This window comes from Strongylocentrotus purpuratus, unplaced genomic scaffold, assembly GCF_000002235.5.
Source record: "Strongylocentrotus purpuratus isolate Spur 01 unplaced genomic scaffold, Spur_5.0 spur5_scaffold_21, whole genome shotgun sequence".
Lineage (NCBI taxonomy): Eukaryota > Metazoa > Echinodermata > Echinoidea > Camarodonta > Strongylocentrotidae > Strongylocentrotus > Strongylocentrotus purpuratus.
This window is the reverse complement of record NW_022145607.1, coordinates 22,932,851-22,956,685: the sequence shown is the minus strand read 5'-3', so window position 1 is coordinate 22,956,685 and position 23,835 is coordinate 22,932,851. Positions and strand designations below refer to the sequence as shown.

General features: G+C 38.5%; 1 protein-coding gene across 1 annotated transcript in view; it reads right to left on the bottom strand.

The window, feature by feature from the left end:
- LOC590527 (activating signal cointegrator 1 complex subunit 3-like) overlaps positions 1 to 23,835 on the bottom strand; it is a 38,709-nt gene that overhangs the window by 4,402 nt on the left and 10,472 nt on the right. Inside the window, exons 12-30 of the mRNA XM_030994250.1 lie at positions 23,365 to 23,616; positions 21,899 to 22,072; positions 21,286 to 21,511; positions 20,560 to 20,843; positions 19,847 to 20,024; positions 19,015 to 19,124; positions 17,191 to 17,322; positions 16,504 to 16,589; positions 15,997 to 16,154; positions 15,151 to 15,293; positions 14,239 to 14,359; positions 13,354 to 13,499; positions 12,799 to 12,936; positions 11,904 to 12,024; positions 10,820 to 10,952; positions 10,209 to 10,337; positions 9,806 to 9,914; positions 8,887 to 9,027; positions 436 to 491 (exon numbers count right to left, since the gene is read on the bottom strand). Of these exons, the coding sequence (XP_030850110.1) occupies positions 436 to 491; positions 8,887 to 9,027; positions 9,806 to 9,914; positions 10,209 to 10,337; positions 10,820 to 10,952; positions 11,904 to 12,024; positions 12,799 to 12,936; positions 13,354 to 13,499; positions 14,239 to 14,359; positions 15,151 to 15,293; positions 15,997 to 16,154; positions 16,504 to 16,589; positions 17,191 to 17,322; positions 19,015 to 19,124; positions 19,847 to 20,024; positions 20,560 to 20,843; positions 21,286 to 21,511; positions 21,899 to 22,072; positions 23,365 to 23,616 (2,837 nt within the window). The remainder of the gene's footprint in view (positions 1 to 435; positions 492 to 8,886; positions 9,028 to 9,805; positions 9,915 to 10,208; positions 10,338 to 10,819; positions 10,953 to 11,903; positions 12,025 to 12,798; positions 12,937 to 13,353; positions 13,500 to 14,238; positions 14,360 to 15,150; positions 15,294 to 15,996; positions 16,155 to 16,503; positions 16,590 to 17,190; positions 17,323 to 19,014; positions 19,125 to 19,846; positions 20,025 to 20,559; positions 20,844 to 21,285; positions 21,512 to 21,898; positions 22,073 to 23,364; positions 23,617 to 23,835) is intronic.

The window sequence follows — 23,835 nt, the reverse complement described above, 5'->3', positions numbered from 1 at the left end:
CTACAAAATTAGAAACCAGTGTTAGTTTTATCATACAGGTAGTAATATTATTATTAATAATATTAATATGACTACTATTAATACTATTATTGTTTTACAACTATTACTGTTACTACTACTACTACTACTACTACTACTACTACTACTACTACTACTAACACTACTACTACTACTACTACTACTACTACTACTACTACTACTACCACTTCCACTGCTACAACAACTACTACTACTACTGCTACTAATTCTACTACTACTACTACTACTACTACTACTACTACTACTACTACGACTACTTGTACCACTACTACTTCAACTACTTAGACTACTGTATAATTTCTACTAAATTATCCAAAGTATCTAGGTTTGGCATTTAAAATGTTCTAAAGTAATATTGTTCTTGGTAGCGAGAAAGGACTATAACACAATACACACCTGTTCAAGTTGTCCTCATTTGCACGCACTGGGGTCCCTGAAAACTCCTTTGCCTCCTGCATTGGGCACATATGATGAGAGAGAGAGAGAGAGAGAGAGAGAGAGAATGAATAAGAGGGCTTCTACGGATAAGTACTCTCAGATATACAAAAATAACTTGATAATCTTCGGGCTTCTATTTATTGTTTGAACAGCACAGAACACTCTTATCAGCATTAAAATAGGAGAAAAAGACGAAGAAGAAGAGGAAGAGAACAAAAGAAAAAGAAGAAGAAGAAGAAGAAAAGAGATAGAGCTGGACAGAAAGAACCATAGGTATTTGAGGATGGGATAATGGGGAAAGTACATGCAGAGAAACAATGAAATACAGAGAGACCGAGAGGAATGGGTGTTGTGTGGGTGTTTGTGTCGAATGAGATGCATGTAGATTGAGAGGGATGGGAGGAAAGAGTAGGAGAAACGAGAGAGGGGAGGAGGGGTGTTGTGTGGGTGTGGGTGTCGAAGGAGATGGATGTAAATTTAGAGGGTCGGGAGGAAAGAGTAGAAGAAAGGAGAGAGGGGAAGAGGGGTTTTGTGTGGGTGTGTATGTTTGTCGAAGGAGATGGAAATAGATTTAGAGGGTCGGGAGGAAAGAGGAGGAGAATCGAGAAGGGGAGGAGGGATGTTTGTGGGTGTGTGTGGCGAAGGAGATGGATGTAGATTTAGAGGGTCGGGAGGAAAGAGTAGAAGAATCAAGAGAGGGGAGGAGGGGTGTTTGTGGGTGTGCGTGGCGAAGGAGATGAATGTAGATGTTTTTTGATCATTGCTTACAGTTTGTGGGTGGTAGATTTATTTTTTTATGTGATTATGATTTAAACAAGATTAAACTCGTTTTAGATATTCCACCATACTATATGGAAATGTTGCAAGCATGGCAAGAGACAAGTAATTTAAGATATTTGGAGGGTTATATTAATCCAATTATTTTTAATAATCAGAATATATGTATAAATGGAAAAAGTATATTTGATAGATACTTGTTTGAAAGAGGGATTGTTCAACTGAATCATTTGGTTGAGAAAGGTCATGTTAAGCATGTTAAATATTTTATGAACCTCGGTATGAAAGGTAATAATTTGCTTATGATTATTGATATTTATGATGCGATACCCAGGTTATGGAAGGATGATTCAGGGTTAATAGAATTCCTCGAGGTTGATTTGATAAGCTTTAATACTTATTTCCATATTTCTAGTAAAAAAATACAGTTTGTGGATGTGGGTTCAAGAACAATCTATGATTATTTTATCAAAGCACTGCAACGAACGTATGATTTGCAGGTAAGGGATGGGCACAATGATTATGATTTTATAGATAAAGAATTAAAAGAAATATTTGTTAGACCAAGAATTACTATACTCATTAGAAAACAACGTGAATTTCAATTTAAATTATTGCATGGAGCCATATACACTAATGAGCATCTTCATAGATTTGGTTTTGTTGGTGATAATTTATGTTCGTTTTGTATTAAAGCAGGAAATAGAAACATACAAACATTTATTTTTATCTTGTTCAAGCGTTCAAAGGTTATGGCAGGCTTTAATACAACTTTTTGAGTTAGATGAAATTAAAGATTTAGAATGGCGAGATATATTTGTTGGGTTGGTAGGTAGTTCATATAGAATAAAAATGTGTAATACTATCATTTTCATGGTGAAGTATGTTACATTTATGTCAAGATCAGGGGGGCGAGTACTAACTTTAGAAAAGATGAAAAAAAGCATTTTTAAGTATAGGGATGAGGAAAACAAAATAGCAATTAAAATTGGAAAGCTAGGATCACATTTCTTAAAGTGGGAGCAGCTTAAGATTAATTAAGATTTGCTTTCTTCTCCACCGTGAGCCTGTTAAAAGCGTAACTCGATTTTGCGGCCTGGATAACTTATTTAGTGGCCTGGATAACTTATTTAGTATATTTTTCTTGAGTTGAGAATGTTGGCAGACATCCACTGAGTGAGTACTGTGTGTGTGTGTGGGGGGGGGGGTGGGTGGGTGGGTGAGTATGTGTGTGAGTGGGTAAGTATGTTTGTGTGATAGAGGGTGAGTATGTCTGTGTGATGGAGGGGGCAGGGAGGGGGCAGGATTGTTTCAGTAAAATTACCTCCAGATTTGTTTTTTTTTGTAATATATAAGTAAATAACATTTACAATTGACATATTATGTTTAAGTACTTATACGTTTACTTTGTTGCTAAGTTATATTATACTGCAAATAAGTTTGTGTTTAATTATGTTTATGTAAAAACATCAATATTGAACACGTTTATTTTATTCAATTGTATGTCATGGTTTGTATTACACATCTGGAGAAATAAAACAAAATTGTTAAAAAAAAAAAAAGATTTAGAGGGTCGGGAGGAAAGAGTAGGAGAATCAAGAAAGGGGAGGAGGGATGTTTGTGGGTGTGCGTGGCGAAGGAGATGCATGTAGATTGAGAGGGTCGGGAGGAAAGAGTAGGAGAAACGAGAGAGGGGAGGAGGGGTGTTGTGTGGGTGTGGGTGTCGAAGGAGATGGATGTAAATTTAGAGGGTCGGGAGGAAAGAGTAGAAGAAAGGAGAGAGGGGAAGAGGGGTTTTGTGTGGGTGTGTATGTTTGTCGAAGGAGATGGAAATAGATTAAGAGGGTCGGGAGGAAAGAGGAGGAGAATCGAGAAGGGGAGGAGGGATGTTTGTGGGTGTGTGTGGCGAAGGAGATGGATGTAGATTTAGAGGGTCGGGAGGAAAGAGTAGAAGAATCAAGAGAGGGGAGGAGGGGTGTTTGTGGGTGTGCGTGGCGAAGGAGATGAATGTAGATTTAGAGGGTCGGGAGGAAAGAGTAGAAGAAAGGAGAGAGGGGAAGAGGGGTTTTGTGTGGGTGTGTATGTTTGTCGAAGGAGATGGAAATAGATTTAGAGGGTCGGGAGGAAAGAGGAGGAGAATCGAGAAGGGGAGGAGGGATGTTTGTGGGTGTGTGTGGCGAAGGAGATGGATGTAGATTTAGAGGGTCGGGAGGAAAGAGTAGAAGAATCAAGAGAGGGGAGGAGGGGTGTTTGTGGGTGTGCGTGGCGAAGGAGATGAATGTAGATGTTTTTTGATCATTGCTTACAGTTTGTGGGTGGTAGATTTATTTTTTTATGTGATTATGATTTAAACAAGATTAAACTCGTTTTAGATATTCCACCATACTATATGGAAATGTTGCAAGCATGGCAAGAGACAAGTAATTTAAGATATTTGGAGGGTTATATTAATCCAATTATTTTTAATAATCAGAATATATGTATAAATGGAAAAAGTATATTTGATAGATACTTGTTTGAAAGAGGGATTGTTCAACTGAATCATTTGGTTGAGAAAGGTCATGTTAAGCATGTTAAATATTTTATGAACCTCGGTATGAAAGGTAATAATTTGCTTATGATTATTGATATTTATGATGCGATACCCAGGTTATGGAAGGATGATTCAGGGTTAATAGAATTCCTCGAGGTTGATTTGATAAGCTTTAATACTTATTTCCATATTTCTAGTAAAAAAATACAGTTTGTGGATGTGGGTTCAAGAACAATCTATGATTATTTTATCAAAGCACTGCAACGAACGTATGATTTGCAGGTAAGGGATGGGCACAATGATTATGATTTTATAGATAAAGAATTAAAAGAAATATTTGTTAGACCAAGAATTACTATACTCATTAGAAAACAACGTGAATTTCAATTTAAATTATTGCATGGAGCCATATACACTAATGAGCATCTTCATAGATTTGGTTTTGTTGGTGATAATTTATGTTCGTTTTGTATTAAAGCAGGAAATAGAAACATACAAACATTTATTTTTATCTTGTTCAAGCGTTCAAAGGTTATGGCAGGCTTTAATACAACTTTTTGAGTTAGATGAAATTAAAGATTTAGAATGGCGAGATATATTTGTTGGGTTGGTAGGTAGTTCATATAGAATAAAAATGTGTAATACTATCATTTTCATGGTGAAGTATGTTACATTTATGTCAAGATCAGGGGGGCGAGTACTAACTTTAGAAAAGATGAAAAAAAGCATTTTTAAGTATAGGGATGAGGAAAACAAAATAGCAATTAAAATTGGAAAGCTAGGATCACATTTCTTAAAGTGGGAGCAGCTTAAGATTAATTAAGATTTGCTTTCTTCTCCACCGTGAGCCTGTTAAAAGCGTAACTCGATTTTGCGGCCTGGATAACTTATTTAGTGGCCTGGATAACTTATTTAGTATATTTTTCTTGAGTTGAGAATGTTGGCAGACATCCACTGAGTGAGTACTGTGTGTGTGTGTGGGGGGGGGGGGGGGGTGGGTGGGTGGGTGAGTATGTGTGTGAGTGGGTAAGTATGTTTGTGTGATAGAGGGTGAGTATGTCTGTGTGATGGAGGGGGCAGGGAGGGGGCAGGATTGTTTCAGTAAAATTACCTCCAGATTTGTTTTTTTTGTAATATATAAGTAAATAACATTTACAATTGACATATTATGTTTAAGTACTTATACGTTTACTTTGTTGCTAAGTTATATTATACTGCAAATAAGTTTGTGTTTAATTATGTTTATGTAAAAACATCAATATTGAACACGTTTATTTTATTCAATTGTATGTCATGGTTTGTATTACACATCTGGAGAAATAAAACAAAATTGTTAAAAAAAAAAAAAGATTTAGAGGGTCGGGAGGAAAGAGTAGGAGAATCAAGAAAGGGGAGGAGGGATGTTTGTGGGTGTGCGTGGCGAAGGAGATGCATGTAGATTGAGAGGGTCGGGAGGAAAGAGTAGGAGAAACGAGAGAGGGGAGGAGGGGTGTTGTGTGGGTGTGGGTGTCGAAGGAGATGGATGTAAATTTAGAGGGTCGGGAGGAAAGAGTAGAAGAAAGGAGAGAGGGGAAGAGGGGTTTTGTGTGGGTGTGTATGTTTGTCGAAGGAGATGGAAATAGATTAAGAGGGTCGGGAGGAAAGAGGAGGAGAATCGAGAAGGGGAGGAGGGATGTTTGTGGGTGTGTGTGGCGAAGGAGATGGATGTAGATTTAGAGGGTCGGGAGGAAAGAGTAGAAGAATCAAGAGAGGGGAGGAGGGGTGTTTGTGGGTGTGCGTGGCGAAGGAGATGAATGTAGATTTAGAGGGTCGGGAGGAAAGAGTAGAAGAAAGGAGAGAGGGGAAGAGGGGTTTTGTGTGGGTGTGTATGTTTGTCGAAGGAGATGGAAATAGATTTAGAGGGTCGGGAGGAACGAGGAGGAGAATCGAGAAGGGGAGGAGGGATGTTTGTGGGTGTGTGTGGCGAAGGAGATGGATGTAGATTTAGAGGGTCGGGAGGAAAGAGTAGAAGAATCAAGAGAGGGGAGGAGGGGTGTTTGTGGGTGTGCGTGGCGAAGGAGATGAATGTAGATGTTTTTTGATCATTGCTTACAGTTTGTGGGTGGTAGATTTATTTTTTTATGTGATTATGATTTAAACAAGATTAAACTCGTTTTAGATATTCCACCATACTATATGGAAATGTTGCAAGCATGGCAAGAGACAAGTAATTTAAGATATTTGGAGGGTTATATTAATCCAATTATTTTTAATAATCAGAATATATGTATAAATGGAAAAAGTATATTTGATAGATACTTGTTTGAAAGAGGGATTGTTCAACTGAATCATTTGGTTGAGAAAGGTCATGTTAAGCATGTTAAATATTTTATGAACCTCGGTATGAAAGGTAATAATTTGCTTATGATTATTGATATTTATGATGCGATACCCAGGTTATGGAAGGATGATTCAGGGTTAATAGAATTCCTCGAGGTTGATTTGATAAGCTTTAATACTTATTTCCATATTTCTAGTAAAAAAATACAGTTTGTGGATGTGGGTTCAAGAACAATCTATGATTATTTTATCAAAGCACTGCAACGAACGTATGATTTGCAGGTAAGGGATGGGCACAATGATTATGATTTTATAGATAAAGAATTAAAAGAAATATTTGTTAGACCAAGAATTACTATACTCATTAGAAAACAACGTGAATTTCAATTTAAATTATTGCATGGAGCCATATACACTAATGAGCATCTTCATAGATTTGGTTTTGTTGGTGATAATTTATGTTCGTTTTGTATTAAAGCAGGAAATAGAAACATACAAACATTTATTTTTATCTTGTTCAAGCGTTCAAAGGTTATGGCAGGCTTTAATACAACTTTTTGAGTTAGATGAAATTAAAGATTTAGAATGGCGAGATATATTTGTTGGGTTGGTAGGTAGTTCATATAGAATAAAAATGTGTAATACTATCATTTTCATGGTGAAGTATGTTACATTTATGTCAAGATCAGGGGGGCGAGTACTAACTTTAGAAAAGATGAAAAAAAGCATTTTTAAGTATAGGGATGAGGAAAACAAAATAGCAATTAAAATTGGAAAGCTAGGATCACATTTCTTAAAGTGGGAGCAGCTTAAGATTAATTAAGATTTGCTTTCTTCTCCACCGTGAGCCTGTTAAAAGCGTAACTCGATTTTGCGGCCTGGATAACTTATTTAGTGGCCTGGATAACTTATTTAGTATATTTTTCTTGAGTTGAGAATGTTGGCAGACATCCACTGAGTGAGTACTGTGTGTGTGTGTGGGGGGGGGGGGGGTGGGTGGGTGGGTGAGTATGTGTGTGAGTGGGTAAGTATGTTTGTGTGATAGAGGGTGAGTATGTCTGTGTGATGGAGGGGGCAGGGAGGGGGCAGGATTGTTTCAGTAAAATTACCTCCAGATTTGTTTTTTTTGTAATATATAAGTAAATAACATTTACAATTGACATATTATGTTTAAGTACTTATACGTTTACTTTGTTGCTAAGTTATATTATACTGCAAATAAGTTTGTGTTTAATTATGTTTATGTAAAAGCATCAATATTGAACACGTTTATTTTATTCAATTGTATGTCATGGTTTGTATTACACATCTGGAGAAATAAAACAAAATTGTTAAAAAAAAAAAAAGATTTAGAGGGTCGGGAGGAAAGAGTAGGAGAATCAAGAGAGGGGAGGAGGGATGTTTGTGGGTGTGCGTGGCGAAGGAGATGCATGTAGATTGAGAGGGTCGGGAGGAAAGAGTAGGAGAAACGAGAGAGGGGAGGAGGGGTGTTGTGTGGGTGTGGGTGTCGAAGGAGATGAATGTAGATTTAGAGGGTCGGGAGGAAAGAGGAGAATCGAGAGAGGGAAGGAGGGGTGTTTGTGGGTGTGCGTGGCGAAGGAGATGAATGTAGATTTAGAGGGTCGGGAGGAAAGAGGAGGAGAATCGAGAGAGGGGAGGAGGGGTGTTTGTGGGTGTGCGTGGCGAAGGAGAGGAATGTAGATTTAGATGGTCGGGAGGAAAGAGGAGGAGAATCGAGAGAGGGGAGGAGGGGGTGTTTGTGGGTGTGTGTGGCGAAGGAGATGAATGTAAATTTAGAGGGTCGGGAGGAAAGAGCAGGAGAATCGAAAGAGAGGGGAGGAGGGATGTTGAGTGGGTGTGTGTGTGTGTGTGTGTTTGTCGGAGATGGAAGTAGATTTAGAGGGTCGGGAGGAAAGAGTAGGAGAATCGAGAGAGGGGAGGAGGGGGTGTTGTGTGGGTGTGTGTGTGTGTGGCGAAGGAGATGAATGTAGATTTAGAGGGTCGGGAGGAAGAGTAGGAGAAACAAGAGAGGGGAAACAGGGGTAAAATGTGGGTTGTGTGTCGAAGGAGATGCATGTAGATTGAGAGAGACGGAAGAAAAGAGTAGGATAAACGAGAGAGGGGATGAGGGGTGTTTTGCGTGTGTGTGGCTAACAAGAAGCATGTCGATTGAGAGGAACGGGAGGAAAGAGTAGGAGAAACGAGAGAGGGGAGGAGGGGTGTTGTGTGGGTGTGTGTGTGTCGAAGAAGATGCATTTAGATTGAGAGGGACGAGAGGAAAGAGTAGGAGAAACGAGAGAGGGGAAAAGAGGGTAAAAAGTGAGTGTATGTGTGTCGAAGGAGATGCATGTAGATTAAGAGAGACGGAAGAAAAGAGTAGGAGGGGGTGTTGTGTGCGTGTGTGTGGCCAAGGAGATGCATCCCCGACAAGGTTTTAAGAGAGTATGAACGTTAAAAAAGACTGAGAAGCAGGCCAAAAAAGAAATGCACTTTCAGTAACACTACAAAGAAGCGTGTTCTACTTTAAAACATATTGTAAGTTGAAGAAACCCTCAAACCCTTACTGCCTTCTATGGTTCTTTTGAAAAATAGTTTTAAACATAATGAACGATAAGGAGAAGCAGAATAACAGAAAGACTGAAAGAAAAAAAAGAAGAAATGCACGGGTACTGTAGACAATTTTATACACGATAATGTAAATGTAATTACATACTAATTGTTTTTCTCGGTCCCAATCGTTACCTAACTTCCACTGCTACACGTATGTAATTATTACTTACTGACAAGATTTTGAGACAGTAAGCCAAGGATGTCGGTCTTGTCGATTGGCTGAATTTCAGGACTGTGGCTGGTAGTACGTAGTTCTCTGCTGCTATCTTGCCCAGAGATTGGGACTTGCATGTTGTGGTCGAAGCCGATGGCTACAGCAAGCACAGAGAAAATGGTGTTTATAAGTCTAAGATTTGTTCATAATTAGCCAACAAGTTATGGGTTCAATCTCGTTCTCATTCTATATGTAAGGAATCGTTACAATACTTTCTTCAAAAAGATAAATCCATGTCTGGTTGGAACAAGAAAGGCATTAACTGAAACCATTTTTACACAGAGTTAAAGCCATTCTGGCTCCAAACATACTTTGATGGTATATTTCATACTCGAATATTAAAAAGAATCAGAGTATCCATAATACGTATTGTTTATACGAACTATGACAATACTTTGTCACACATATTTCTTTAATAAGATATTAGACTGCAATTTTTTTTTGGCAGGGCCTATCATTTAACACATATTTGATTAGGGCCTATATTATTAGAGACATCATAATAGCGATAAATGATTCAAATTCAGTGACAGTTTATCTATAAATCATGAAATGTGTGGATAACTAGTTATTTCATTTACTTTGCAAGAGCCAAACCGAATCGAGAAGAAAGAAAGAAAGTGAAAAAAGAAGAAGAAGAAGAAATTATAGTAAATCTAACTTTTAATAACAAGAATGAATTTACTTACAACGTTTCAATATGTTAATTAAGGTATTTTCTATAGTTATGTCTTAATCTAACCACCTCTGTGTTTACTTGGAAAATCGTCCCAGAGCCAGAAGGGACGTTAATTCTGAGTAAAATTATATGAGTCAATACCCTCCTGGCTCTCAGTAAAGGGAATAGAAGATGTTGTAACCATGGCAACCCATACCTTTGTAGTGATGCACTCAGCATCCATGAGTTTCATCAAGACTTCTTGAGCCGTGGTCAGCCGGAAGGATCTGATGGTAGTAGGACGGGCATCTTTCGCACCGTAGAAACTATTTACAAACATGATGAAAGAGGGTTTGATGAAAGAGGGTGACCGTAAGCCTTTTACTGCTTTATTCTATTTACTTAGTTTTCTCTTCTTTCTTTAATATCATCTATTTTTTCTTTCTTTCGTTTTTTACTTGGCAAATATGGAAAAGGGAGTTATTCTTAATTATGATTAAACGCTCGAGCATGTGTTATATTAACCTGAGGACGTCTTCTTAGAGCCAGTAAGACGTTAACTCTGCTTTAAAGTATATGAGTTAACGCCCTTCTGGCTCTGAACAGTCTTTCTGCAGTACCTTGGGTTGGAAGAGACTCTCCGATAGAAGAAAGTTTTCATGATGTATCTCTCCACCTCCATCACGGTAGTAAGCTCACCCGCAGCTATCTCCGCGTTAACATGGTCTGCTAGGGACTCCACTGAATGCCTGTTAAAACATGAACATAGATACGGAAGTATAAAAAATGCGTATGATATTTTATACACTCGTAGTGGTCTGATGACTATAGTAATAAGAATGATCATAATTATGTAATGTTATTAAAAAAAAAACACATGTTAATGCCCTACAATGAAGACTAATTCAACCAGCGCATACTCAATACAATTTCGAAAAAGTTGTCAAAAACTGAATAGATGTAAAACAGACTTTTGAATATGGAGGGGGTAAAGCTGGGCAGGTGTTTCGATAGAAACATGATTACATGGGCCCATTTCATAAAACTTTTTATCTATAACAAATGCTAAATTTCTATGACAAATTTGCTCTCAGCCAATTAGATGCCTTGATTTCAGTAGCTTATAACAGTAGCTTGTAACTTGTTATTGATATCAAGTTTTATGAAACAGGGTCCAGATGTTAAGATGTTAATCAGAATATTTGCAAAGACTGCAGAATGATTTCCTTACCTGGATTCGATGTTCATAGATTCTTTCAGTAAACCCTCATAGTAGTGCGCCTTGACATCGTGGACCATTACGACCGCTGAGCCTTTATGGTCCCGACTGTGATGACCTGCCCGACCCACCATCTGTAGGATATCTGATTGAAAGAAGACGAGAAAGAGAAAGAAGTTTAGATGGAGAAAAGATTAAGAATTTTTAAATTTGTTATAAAATAGTGCCCCTTGACTTCGTAAAACGGTACAACTACTGAGCCTTTAGAGTCACCACCGTGACGACCTACCCGACCAATCATCTGAAGGATATCTGAATGACAGAATGTTGGAAAGAGAAGGTGAGAAAGAGAAGGTGAGAAAGAGAAGGTGAGAAAGAGAAAGAAGGAAAGAAGGAGAAAAGATTAATCGTTTGACAAGAAAAAAACAAACTAACAAATATAACCCCAACCCCCAGAAAAAAATGAATAAACCTAAAAATGAACCCCCAAAACAAAACAAAAAACATATTTTTAGGAGGGGGGGGGGGTGTTATTTGAAAAAGTAACACTCTGGTTTTCATGGCGCTGTATCATTTTGTTCCTCGGATAGGACGGATGCTCTAATACTTACAAATATGTACATACTTGTCATTAGTAGTTATCGTTATTTAAAAGTATGACCAATGACTTGTTATTTTTAAGAAGTTTAAGCCACAGAATACACATTCATGATAACACTGACTTTATCCTTGTATTTATCAAATCAATGTAGTCATACAATGAGACCCAATAGCCAATTAATAACCAGATCACATGATGATTGGTAACACATTTGGGAGCAGCGTCTTCGCTGTTTCTGTTTTTTTTTTTTTTGGGGGGGGGGGGCGACATCACCCCAATTAGAATATATTTTGTCGGCAAATGTAAAATAAAATGACTAAAACAAATTGATTTGCTAAATTAATGGTAGCATTTAAAAGTACAACATCCCATTCCAAATGATTTGCAACGCCCTGTAACGAAAAAGTTATGACATGTCAACATACATAAAGCATAACATTGCTTTTATTGATCCATTATAAGCACCCTTAAGATGAGAAGGTATTCTTGAATTACCTGTCACTGGCATGTCTACGTATCTCTCACTCTTGGCATCGTATTGTTCCGTTCCCTTGACAACGACTAGACGAGCGCCCAGATCGGTCGCCCATGCGAGATTCTTGGTAGCTACCAGTACCTGACGAGGGCGAGATGAGTCGAAATTAAGGGGAAGGGGGGGGGGGGGGGGGGGGTAAGAAGAGGTGCGGATGGAAATGCGTGGGTGAATAAGGAACACTATGGATAAACATCAAAAGACTCATTTGGAAGGAGGTATGATGGCAATATAAAACCATTTAACTAGGTATGATATAAAAATTCATATAATTTTTATTGCAATAGTCAATCTATATTTCCTTTAACACTCTCTTGAAATGTGCAACTGGTGTTTTTTTTAAACATAAATCTATGTTTTGTGACACTAGTTGGTTAATAATGATGTCATTGAATGATTTTTAACATAAATAGGGCGCCGTATTCATCATCATCCTGATCATCACCATCCTCCTGGTCATCATCATCCTCCTGATCAACATCATCCTCATCATCCTGATCAGCACCATCATCATCATCATTATCATCATCATCACCATCATCACCATCATCATCATCATCATCATCACCATCATCATCATCATCATCATTATCATCATCACCACCACCATCATCATCATCATCATCATCACCATCATCATCATCATCATCACCATCATCATCATCATCACCACCACCATCATCATTATCAGTTTCATGATCATCACCATCACTGACATCATCATCACCATCACTGACATCATCATCATCATCATCATCATCATCATCATCATCATCATCAAAAAAAAAAAGAAAAAAAAAAGAAGAAAAAAAAGCGCTATATAAGAACGAGCTATTATTATTATTATTATCATCATACCTGTATGTGTCTTTCACGGTAGAGTTGTTCCACTGTCCTCCTGTCTTCAACACTGAGGCCAGCATGATGAACACCAACCCCGAATGTTAGGGAGAGCTTTAGGTTGTCATCTGTGATGTCTTTGCACACTTCTTCAATCTGAGTGTTAATATGAAGGGAAAATTTTGAGAAATGTGTGGAGAGAGAGAGAGAGAGCTGGTTAAATTACTACGAGGAAGAAAGACAGATAGACATGAGGGAAGAAAGAGCAACCAAGAATAGAAAGAGAATGGATGAAAGAGATGGGGAAGGAGTGAGAGAGAGAGAGAGAGAGAGAGAGAGAGAGAGAGAGAGAGAGAGAGAGAGAGAGAGAGAGAGAGAAAAAAGAGAGAGAGAGAAAGAGAGAGAGCGCAATAAAAGGATTCAAGTAATACAAAAACTATAACATTTATTGTACTAAATGATTTAACTATATACATTATGAATTGGCATGAATGTTTTCATGAATAGTACAACAACACACAAATATTGAAATATTTTTCACTTTTCTTTGATAACGAAATGTTTCGATCCTACCTCTTCACTTGTCATTTCGTGGAGCCAGATTTTGGGATCCTTCTCTGTTCGTAGGTGAGCAATAAGCTCGAAGGCTGTTGCTGACGTCTGCTTCTTTGAAGCTACGAAGATGATGACTGGCTTCTCCCGGGCATTGGCCTGAATTTCTGTTCAATAAAAAAATAAAAAAATAAAGGAAAATAAAGAAGACCCGATGCCCTTTTGTTTTCAAGAAGTATTTGTATTTAACAGGATCCTCAGAAGATGGGGTGGGGAGAACAAATGTTTCACCAGTAATGGGTCTACTTTATGAGCTGAATTTAAGATGTAAATATTCACACACGAAAAATAATGTGCATAGGACAAATATTCTGAAATCAATTATATACATCTTAATGTCATCTAGGGGATACGTCGCTGGACTGTGAATCACAGGATTCTCGGTTCAAGTCCCATGACATCACTAATATCCTTTACCAAGACATTAGTCTACATTTGCCCCCCTCCATCCAGGTGTAGTAAATGTTTACCCGGTAGAAAGACATTCCTAGAATGCTTTAGCGCCTTATCATGGTAGCTCGGCTGAAGCCATGGTAATAATATGATTACAAAATATAATGGAGAATAGTATTATCATTGGTAGAGCTACACTTATCAAGGCTTAACATGTATTATTGTTTTTATTATTGAAGGCAGGGTATTTTACCGACATCGCTACTATTGCAATGTATTTCTGCAATCTATCGAACCAGGCGTACGTAGAGTGATTTCCGGTTCCTGTTCCCAAAGTATCATCATGCGCGCGTTATGCAGATAGTGATGCATTGTGGGACATGGTTATGTTAACATCGGGACATTGTGAGCAGCAGGTGGCAGTAGTGCCTTTAAATCAATGAGTCATCTTACCTTGGTAGATTGGCTTGTTCATGGCAGCAGCCCGATTGTGATAGTACTTGCCCGAGAATCCCAGAACGGTTATCTCAAGAGGAACAGGGCGCTCATCTGCTTTGAAGTTATACGAGTAACCCTGATAATGAAAGATTGTTAGGTTCAAGAGATTATCCTTTTATCATTTTTAGTGTGGTCAGTCATTTGGAGGCCAGGAAAAGGTCTTACATTTCAACTGTATTCAGGGTTTATCACCTTTCAATGGAGAGCCATCAATTTACGATCAGTTTTTACGGAAAAGTTATAATAACCTTTCTAGTACAAGACTTTCTAATAAGAGTTGCCACGTAGAAATATACAGTTGGCGATGCTATGTGTGTGTTGGGTTTTTACAGACGTGTATCAATCAGATATGATTATTTATGTCTGAGGACCTACCTTTAACGTCACTATCCAAAGAACTTGACTCATTTTTGAACCGGGGTCGCCAAGCTTAGTCAGTTTGTAGGCCAAGACAGAGAGCTGACCAAGTGAACCTGCCGCTAGTTCAACTCACATTTCCCTATTGGCGGTGCTCCTGGAATGCATGTTTTTTAAACGGATGTAGTCCCAGGATTTGCTAAGGTTGGCCGGTGTGAAGGTGTGGCCTTAGTGTTTTTACCCTAACTTGATTTTTCCCCAGGAAGGGATTGTAGGGATAGGAGCAAAACAATCAAAACAACCAAAAGCAAAAACAACAGAAAAACAAACAAATAATGAAAAACAAAAACAAACCAATCCCAACCAAACAAAAAAACAAGCGAAACCAGAGATATCCCTGAAATTGGTTTTCATCTTGAAAAGGCCCTTTTTCATCTTTTTCTCAATCAAGGGCCTTGGCCGTTTTGCCCCTCTAGATCCGCCTGTACCAAGAATGTGATGAATACCTACTTCCTTCACATCAAGCCATTCTGCTACTTCAATGGAGTTTGACATCGGAGTCGATAGAGCCACGATACGGACTTTGGATGTCGAACGTGATGTGATCTTCATGCGAGTTACGATGGCCTCCAGCGCTGGTCCACAGTCAGAGGCTGGATCAAATATGAAATTTATAAAAAATTAATTTATGTATACATAATTAATTCATTATTGTCAATATATTAAGATTTGTCTCGTATACATTCAAAATAAAAACATATTTACATAAGCAACACAAATTGACAACGACATACTTGATAATGAATAACATAGGAGCATGTGTCCAATTACATTTTTAGTGGAAGAACTAAGGATATAAAGTGTTATTATTATCCTCGTCATCATCATCGTCATCGATCGTTTGACTGTATAACCAATATCATAATAATGTTATCATTATTGTCATAATTATCAACATAAACACAATCATCTTGAGATTCAAGATGAAGAATACTGCAAATAGTAGATTATAAGATAATGGTTAAAACAGGGAAGAGGAAAAACGACGCTAACTACAGTAGTAACCCCTTTCAAACATAATTGTCCATCTACACGGTTAGATTTTAGATGCTCGTTTATGACATAACAAAGTTGGTTCCACAATGCTGTGAAAGGTGGTCCAATGCCCCAGAACTCCGACTTCTAATAACAAAAATAATAAATGAATAAACAATTACAAAAATTAAAGGGGTGGGGTAGGTGTCCAATCGGTCCAGTCGCAACAAATTCTGACCAAAAAGAAATGGGAGGGTAGCACCTCCGTGGACAACCTCCCCCTCCCCCTGAATGATAACAGAAGATTATTAATATTAATACCTAGAAATTGAAGTTGGTCCAGGACGAGAAGCGAAACATCCTCGGTATTTTGCCCTCGACGACAAACAGCATCCCACTTTTCTGATGTCGCCAGGATGATGTCAGCTCTCTTTACTGTGTTGACGTCAGAACTGACGTCACCATTCAACATGAAGACCCTTGAAATGGTTAAGATATCGGAAGAATTATTTAGTCTTTTCTTATATATCGATGAAATATATCGTCAAAATTCAAACAAGTAACCGATCCGCCCTTGTACTATATTCTTCTCTTTCTGCCTATTTGTCTATCTCTGTCTGTCTCTGTCCTGTTCTCTCTATTTTATCTATCTATTCGTTGTTCCATTCTAAGCTTCATTACTTTCCCTCAAGAAATTTCTTTGCTAAAATTAAGTATGCAATAAATGGTTTTCATGGAATTAGTATAGGATTCAACATTGAAATAATGCATGAAACAATGTTTAGAACTCCGCAGAAAACATTTTCAAGAAACCAATCTGGAACTTACTTCTTCCCAAGAATATCGCCAAATCGGGCTCTCCAGTCTCTAAAGCGTCGACGGAGTAGAGATCTTAGAGGTGCTATGTAGACAACCTACAGAAATAGAAATGAGAAAAAGGGGTAGGTCTACATGATTGTATATCCTATTAATGCGCATACTGCAAATTATGCTCACAGTATTCTAGTATCCTGCACGCATTTCTATGTAGGTCTACGAAGAGTCTGTCCACTTTGACAAGTATCGATGAAACTGAAAGAAATGCAACTGTCAAGCGATGAAACAATAAGCAGATGTATTTTGATTTTGATTTCCTTAGATCTGGATAATATTATGATTGTGTAGATGAGTTGAATCGTTAAAGAAAAGACCCCATTCATTGTTTCAACTTTTAAACTAAGGATAAACGTCTGAAGCAGATACCCTATTTCACAACAACAATGCACACAATTTCTCTCCATCATGTTCGTTAGTTGTATTGTACACTTTGCTCTTTAAAGCCCCCCTACTTCTAAAAATCGAGCAGCCCTCATTGAAGAATCATTCAACAGCCCCTAATAATATAATATTTAATATTGAAACGGTCATCAACTCTATACAAATCCATTAATGATAACCGTAAGTACCATCAATATTCAGGCCTATGTTATAGAATACAATGTTCGAAGGGTTATATTTGTGCTTTCATCGTTATACCTTGGTGTCTGGTCTTGCTCTGAAGGCTCCCAAGATGGCTAGCTCGGTGGCTACACTCTTACCCATCCCTCCTGGTGCACCGATCAGTACATTGCTATCTGTCTCCGTGTATAGCTTGTTGAAGACGACCTTCTGTATGTCATCCAGGACGATTAGAAAAAGGAGAGAAATGTATTGATCAGTGACACGAGCGTTATACCAAGTCTCTCCTTACTATCCCTCAAATAAATACGAGGTTCTATGGGTCATGCTCTTTCCAGGTTATATCAGCAGAGCTTTGGAAGAAATTGCCAGAGTATAAACAACAGCATTGTGATACGTTGACACGTTTTAAAACGTTTCCTTTAAAGTGCGTGTATGTATGCGCGTGTGTTTGTGTTTGTGTGTGTGGTTGTGTTTTTTTTGTTACAGCCGTGTATTAATCAGAGACAATTATTCACATCTGGGGACCGACCTTTAAAGTCACCATTCGAAAGGCGAGACTCCCGTCTCGAACCGGGGTCCGCTGAGTTGACCTTACCACGGACATTACCGCTAGACCAACTATACATCTCCATAACTGAAGAGGATGGATTTCTTTTCTTATAAATGGTGATAGGCTATCTAAGGTAGACGTAGAACTGGGGCTCATTTAACAAAGCCTTTTTTCAATGACAAATGACAAAAATCAGTGACAAATCTGTTGATAACCAATCAGAAGCAAGGATTTTTTCAGTAGCTTGTAACAACAACTGTCATTTGTCACTGATGACAAGTTGTGTGAAACGCCCTGCTGGTATGACGGTGTGATCATAAGGACCAGTTTGGAGTTACCACAAAATGACCTCCAAATATCCACAGACATTTCAAACATAGAGCCGTTTAACTTTGTGCATTTTAGAATAATCACGGCCAAAGTGATGGAGATGCTTCATGGATACCTTTATGTGCCCTCTTGAAATAATACTTCCACATGTGTAGAGTGTGTAATGTGTACCATCGGAGTACAAATGAATAATGATTATACAACCTTCATGAACATTCATCTCTAGCAATCGGCTCGATGGTCTTTTCAGTTTGTATAAAAGAAATTTGCCAAAGCCATATAATAACTTCGAACTAATTTATTGTGACTACACTTCGCTGACCATGGATATCTACATAAACTTCCATAAGATGTTGAAATTCTGGGAACGTTAATAAAAAATAAGTTATCTAAAATCGACCTGGGAGGAAATTTTCTATGGAATTGGGTGAGATAGAATATTGGATCAATAACTTTGGCGCGTTTTTGCGTTCGTTAGATATTGACTCATTCAGACACGGGTTTAGAAATCTTAATTTCTAGGCAAGATGTCACGAAGGGTGTGAATAAAAGATGAAAACCTACTTATTGTATATTTAATAATAATAATAATAATATTTAATTTTTATATAGCGCTTAATAAAAATATCTCTAAGCGCTTTACAAATATATGTTTTGTCTTGCAAGCGATGAAATACATGTACCTTACCTTTGATGGATCGCTGTTTTGGGCTAGAAGAATTTATTGTGTTAACCCACGTCTATGGCTAAGTTGGAGCATTCGATGTTTTAAAGATCAGATGGCAAGATCTCTGGGATTCTTTTTCGAATAATTCTTATTTGTACCCGTTGGATTGTCTTCCATGATGTTTCCCGTTTACTATAAATTGGTCTGAATAAATGTTTGTGTGTGAAGGTTTTAAACAATTTTGGAATGAATATCACAATCCTAAAAGCTTTATCATGTTCATAGTGTTTGGATACCTCATTTTAAAACGGATTTGCTGATATTAACATTATTTTTTATACGATTTTTGTACCTGGAAACGGTTGAATTCATCAAATGAAAACATCTGCTGATACTGAAGATTCTGGAGAGCAGTCTTGGGCAAAGTCTGGGGTATCTCTCCTGGTTTCAAACAACGAAACGCTGTATGAGAAAATAGAGAGAGGTAGAGAGAGAGAGAGAGAGATAGATAGAAACAGAGACAATATATATATATATATATATATATATATAGAGAGAGAGAGAGAGAGAGAGAGAGAGAGAGAGGGAGAGAGATAGAAACAGAGACAATAGAGAGAGAGAGAGAGAGAGAAACAGAGAAAAGAGAGAGAGAGAGAGAGAGAGAGAGAGAGAGAGAGGGGGGGGAGGAAGAGAGAGAGAGAGAAAGAGAGAGAGAGAGAGAGGTAGAGACGGAGGTGGAGTATGAGAGAGATAACGATCAACAGAAATTAGGAGAGCATTTTAAAGAGAAAGAGAAATACAGAAAATAACAAAAAATTGCCAAACATAACGGTACATAGTCGAAAAGAGAGCGAGAGAGAAAAACTTTTAAAGACCCTAGTGCCCAGTGACACGTGAAAACAATATTATGAATAGGGGATCATTGGGCAGAAAAATAAATTCCTCTTCATTATGAAATAGATTTTTAATTCATATTGGTTATGAATTTTTAATTAGAAGGTACCAAAGTTGGGTACACTTTTTCTGATAGCACTGTATAGCAAACTGGCAGTTAATCACAGTTACCTGTCTAGGGATACTTTTTTGTTAAAAAACAGGAGCCTTGATGATGAGTTACCCCACAATTTTCGGAGAAAAAAAAAATCACAACAGAAAACACAAATTAGACTGGCAGTGGCGATTACCATTGTACTTGGCATGTGATTGGCCTGGTAGAACAACGTCTGTGATTGGTAGAGGGCAATTGGTCTCCGCTCCCAACCAAGAATCCGATACAGCCTTCACGTTGCATTCGGCGGGGAGCTTTCCCGATGCGTCTACGGGTATGGTGATGATCAATTCTTGTTCTTCGCGGGTCTGGACCTATACCACAAGGTTTTGAAATTTGTTAATGGGGAATATATGATATTAAGTTTGTTTATAAGTAAAAATAGAAAAATAAAACTCTTATTGCGTTTCATATACATTTTGCCCTGTTTAATATTGGAAACGAGTAAAAGTCGTCAAATTATTATTAATATAATCTACAAAAACATGTAGTTATCAGTTTTAAGGGAACAAAAAAAAAAGAAGCCTGAAATGATTCGGTTTGTAGGCCAATGAGCTGAATACGTGGCTATTTTGACTAAAGGCAAATATCTTTAACATACCCATAGGCAACAGTGGATAGAAAACGAAAGAAGAAGAAGAAAAAATGGAGAGAGATTTAGAGAAAGAGAAAGAGTACAATAGAGAGAGAGAGAGAGATAGAAAGGTTTTCATATCTTACTGACCAGTGTGTTTCAATTCAAGCAAGAAAACGGCTGTGTAGGTAAAGTTAAGTCCCATAACCCAACCCCCTGCCAATGTGCCCCCCCAGTCCGCCCTCGATATACCTAAGCCAGAACTATAACTCAACCTGTTGCTTCGAGATGCTGAAAAACTCGTGATGGTACATGACATCCGCGGATGAATTCTCAACCCATATCCACCAGTTAGTCGTTCTATAGCCGTTTAACCGGTCGTTCCATGTGAAATCGGGCGTGATCTTCAGACGGATCCTTAGGAGGGTTTTCGAAAGCGGATGGACCGTAGCGTCTAGGAGGAGACGAGGGAATTGCTCCGCTGCCTGCTTGATTCGTTTCCCGATGGCGATGCGGTCCGTTTTGGTGACTTCTCTTTCGAACTCGTGAACGATGTCGCCTACATTAAATAAAAGAGAAAATAATGATATTTACAATATACCAGATTTGTAAGGCGCCAAAGTCACTTGAAATCAAATGCTCAAGTCGCATTTGTGAAATAAAAAAAGAAGGCAAAAGAGATCACATAAAAGCATCTGCTGCTACACAAAGAAACAGGAGTATTAAAGATGGATTGATTCAGCTGAAATCGTTTGGAATCGATCCAGACTACCCCCCCCCCCCCGGAAGAAAAAAAATCATATTTAATAAAATAACCAGAACAAGTATCGAAATATAGGTTTTGCATTTTTCATGAAGGAGTCTCCATAGCCTCTCCATATCCATTACAACAAAAAAGATTTCCATTTGCCTGACACAAAAATCGCCACATTCCTGTTCTTTCTTCTCATCTTAATTATCATTATGTTTAAACAATATCTATTGCCATTTATAAAGCCCACCTATTTCTTCTGGAGTCATGGTCTGCAGTCGACTGTCATCAAAGTTATCCCCTGCAACATTGAGAAGTCTATTGCAGTCGCGAGATTGGAGCTGTCGTAGAGGATTCTTCGAAGACCACATTCGCTGATCAACGGACTTGGTCAGGGAGAGAACGTTGGACGCTAGTTGAGGGCGTCCTTCTTGGAGGGCTATTTCAAACAAAGCTCGCATGATCCGGGCGGAGTTCTGAGGAAAGAATGCGATATTTGGAGAAAAAAAAGAGAGAGGGGGAAACAGACGGTGAAAAAGGAGAGTAGAGAGAGTGGGGGATAGAAAGAGAGAGAGAGAGAGAGAGAGAGAGGGGGGGGGGGGGGGGGGGGTATTGAGGCTATGTTAAAAAGTAATTTTGTGAAATGGATGTTACATACAGAGATTTTATATCACTACTCTTATTTTGTTTTGTAAACCCCCGTGTAAACTTCAGCGGTACCCCTTTGTAAACATTCATGGGAGAGGTTTGAGTCTTAATGATTTTACATGATCAATCACACTTTTAACTCATATTTATTTCCTCTAATATCAATGGATTCAATTCCTAATTTAATATTCAGTCACTTTATCAAACGGTCGTACCTGTGCGACATAGTTGGTATCAGACACCAGAGAGAAGCAGGTCAAGGTGCCGCCCGTGATGTAAGTCTGCAAAAGGACATTGACCTTGCCAGATGACTCTTTGACCTTGGGCACGTCAACCTCACAGTGATATTTCCGATGTTCTTCAAGTTCTGCTTCTTCTTCCTTCCGAACCTAATTGAGAAAAAAATTGTTTGATAGTTTCTAAGATATGAAATAATAGTGGGTTCTTGAATATTGCTGTTTGTCAGATTTGACACTCCTGGCGCTCAACAATAAGAACCCGACTTTAGCGTGGTTCTCATTATGGCGCTCTATCATTCCCAGGAATTAATTCCTACTAGGTATGCCCGCTTATCTCACCTGGGTCGAGTGTAGCATACGTAGATTAATGTCTTAATATTTCAGCGTTTTGTAATTGATAATAATTATTACTTTGAATGTTTCCAAGCATTGCAATTATGTTCATTCTTTTTTGGATATCGTCTGCTTGAGCAAATCATGCCCAACCTGTGACGTCACTCATCTCAGCAGCGTTCGAAGAGCTCTTAATTCATGTGCTATGCCGGGGCTGTATTTAAGCGTTTTGTAATTGATAATGATGTTTCCAAGCATTGTATTTTAATAAAATTGTACAATCAAAGTTTCACCTTTGCAATAATGAAAATAAAGCTAGTTTTAAAAATCTTCGCACAGCTACTTTGATGTTTGATATGTTTGAGAGTTTGGCTTTAAATACGTATATACATCGAATGTCTAAAAAACAAATGAAACACGAATAGTATGTAATGCGTCACATAAGCCGACAGAACAATGTAGTCTGCAAGCACATACTCTAATTCAGGCGCGTACGCAGGATTTTTTCAAGGGGGGGGGGGGTTTAACATTTATAAATCGGGCCGTCCGCTGTATAAGCGGGGGGGGGGGGGGGGGGGGGGGGGGGGGGGGGGTAAGAGGATACTTTTTTTTTTGTCTCGAAATTTGAAAATTTGACATTTTGCTCCGTTGGGGGGGGGGGGGTAAGGTCAGCTTTTTTAGGTCAACCATGGGATTTTTTTTTTTTTTTTTTAAATTTTTTTAAATAAAAAAATAATAAAAAAAAATAAAAAAAAATCCAAAAAGGGGGGGGGGGGGTTTAGAGAAATTTAGGGGGGGGGGGTTTACACACAAACAATTACCAAAGGGGGGGGGGGGGTTTAACCCCCCAACCCCCCCCCCCCCCCCCCCCCTGTGTACGCGCCTGCTCTAATTTGACACTAACCACAATTCCCAAAGCCTTCAGCTAAAGTATATAGCATATTGTAGTATCACACTGCAGACACTGTTACACATAACGACTGAACCCATTTTATTCTGGCAAACTAAAACCAATGTGTCACTGCTTTTTTTTGGGGGGGGGGAGGGGGGGGGGGGGGAGGTGCAACTGCCGCAATACCCTTCCCTTGGTCCCACTCCATATAACACACCTTAACTTGTTTGAACTCAGCCGCTTTCGATACCAACGTTAATATCTCTTCCCTGCTTTGACACGCTTTTATGGCGGCGTTGAATTGCAGAATAGTGGCTTGCTTGATGTAGAAATGGCTTGCGATTCGGCCGATCTCGGTGTAGTCCAGCGCTCCGGTGTCGTTGTCGTACTCAACCATCTTCGCACTCTGCAGAGCACGGGCTGACGCCTTCACGATATGTTCACGATATTTCTTCAGATTAGGGTCACCCTGTTAGAAGGGATAAAATTGGGTAGAGAACATTTTTTTTTTAAAGAAAAATAGTTCAGGACTAAGGTGCTGACCCTCTGGAGGAAGAATGATAGTATTCAAGGAAAGAAGAAATCAAAGTGACTTTCAGGCTACTGAATATGTCACAAAATTACCTTACTAATTATTGTTCATATAAATGGAGATGGGGGAGAAAGGGAAGGAGGAGAAGTAACGGCA